Below are 1,109 nucleotides of genomic sequence, written 5' to 3' on the forward strand. Positions count from 1 at the left end.
TTCTGTGATTTAACAGGACAAGAGATTCTGTAGGAAGGTGCAATCTCCCTGCAAGGTTTTCTATGCTGTGTTTTCCTGAGGGGGTGCCAAGCAGCAGCACACTCTGCTCAAAGGCACCAYTGAGCCTGGGGATGCGCTGCCTCAACGCCTCCTGCTCCAGCAGGACTCCTGCCTCGAGCAGCTTTAACTAAAAACTACAAGMCTTCAGTCTTTCCTGAATAGATGAAATTGTTCTTCTCAATTCTCACCGGCACGGCGCCAGGAGCCTCTTTAAAAACCACAAATAAAAATCAGAATCAAACGGTGCACTGAGATCGCCGCGAAGGCAGCGGTGTGTCTCTCTCTGTGGCAGTGGTGTGTCTCTCTCTGTTCTGATTTATTCAGCAGCAGCAGAGATTTCACACAGTGCTCAGGAGCAGCAGGCTCACCTGTAATAGCCAGGCATCACGATGTGCACCCCTGCGCTGGGCTGGCAGATGTTGGGCACCTCCTGATCGTCCATTTTGCGCACCGAGTCGGTGAAMGGTCCCGTGGCATTGATGACACACTTGGCTCTGACATCGAACTCCTTCCCTGGGAAAGCAAACGGTATCAATCACCCACACCGCTGGTTTCCTGCTGGCTGATGCTCTTTGGTATTAATCTCACTATGAACTCAACCTACTGTAAAGTGTGTGTGAACACAACAGCTGGGATGGGCTCTAAAAACCAGCTCAGTGTTCACCAGATGTGAGAGGAAATGTTTGAGAGTGCAATTCCAGCTTATCTGGAAGGGCAGTGGGGTGGAAGTTGTTCAGTGAAATCTGCCTCTCAAGAAGAGAGATTTCAGTGTCAGCCCACAGAGTGGGTAAATGGGATTGCTCCTGTACAGCACGGGGCTTTTTACAACGTCATMTTCGTTTGACAGAAGGGCTGGGATGGAGAGCTCGGGCTGGGCTGCCAAAACACTGGGGTTTGAGTGAGAAATGTGACACAAGAGGAAGCTGAGTGACACTAATGGCACAGCCYGGGAAGATGGCTCCTGCGCCGGTTCGGGGATGTTTGCAGACAGCAGCGGCCTCAATCCTCCCTCCCACATTGTCCCAGGGAGCTGCTGTCCCCAGGCACCT

At 52.0% G+C, this 1,109-nt stretch overlaps 1 protein-coding gene across 1 annotated transcript in view; it reads right to left on the reverse strand.

Moving 5' to 3' along the window:
* Nucleotides 1-1,109, reverse strand: part of LOC130586925 (glycerol-3-phosphate dehydrogenase, mitochondrial-like) — a gene marked incomplete at both ends in the record, with an annotated part of 29,559 nt that overhangs the window by 3,791 nt on the left and 24,659 nt on the right. Inside the window, one exon of the mRNA XM_057387859.1 lies at nucleotides 429-577. Within this exon, the coding sequence (XP_057243842.1) occupies nucleotides 429-577 (149 nt within the window). The remainder of the gene's footprint in view (nucleotides 1-428; nucleotides 578-1,109) is intronic.

This window comes from Malurus melanocephalus, unplaced genomic scaffold (assembly GCF_030028575.1).
Source record: "Malurus melanocephalus ecotype Western Australia unplaced genomic scaffold, MMel_1.1 scaffold_1398, whole genome shotgun sequence".
Lineage (NCBI taxonomy): Eukaryota > Metazoa > Chordata > Aves > Passeriformes > Maluridae > Malurus > Malurus melanocephalus.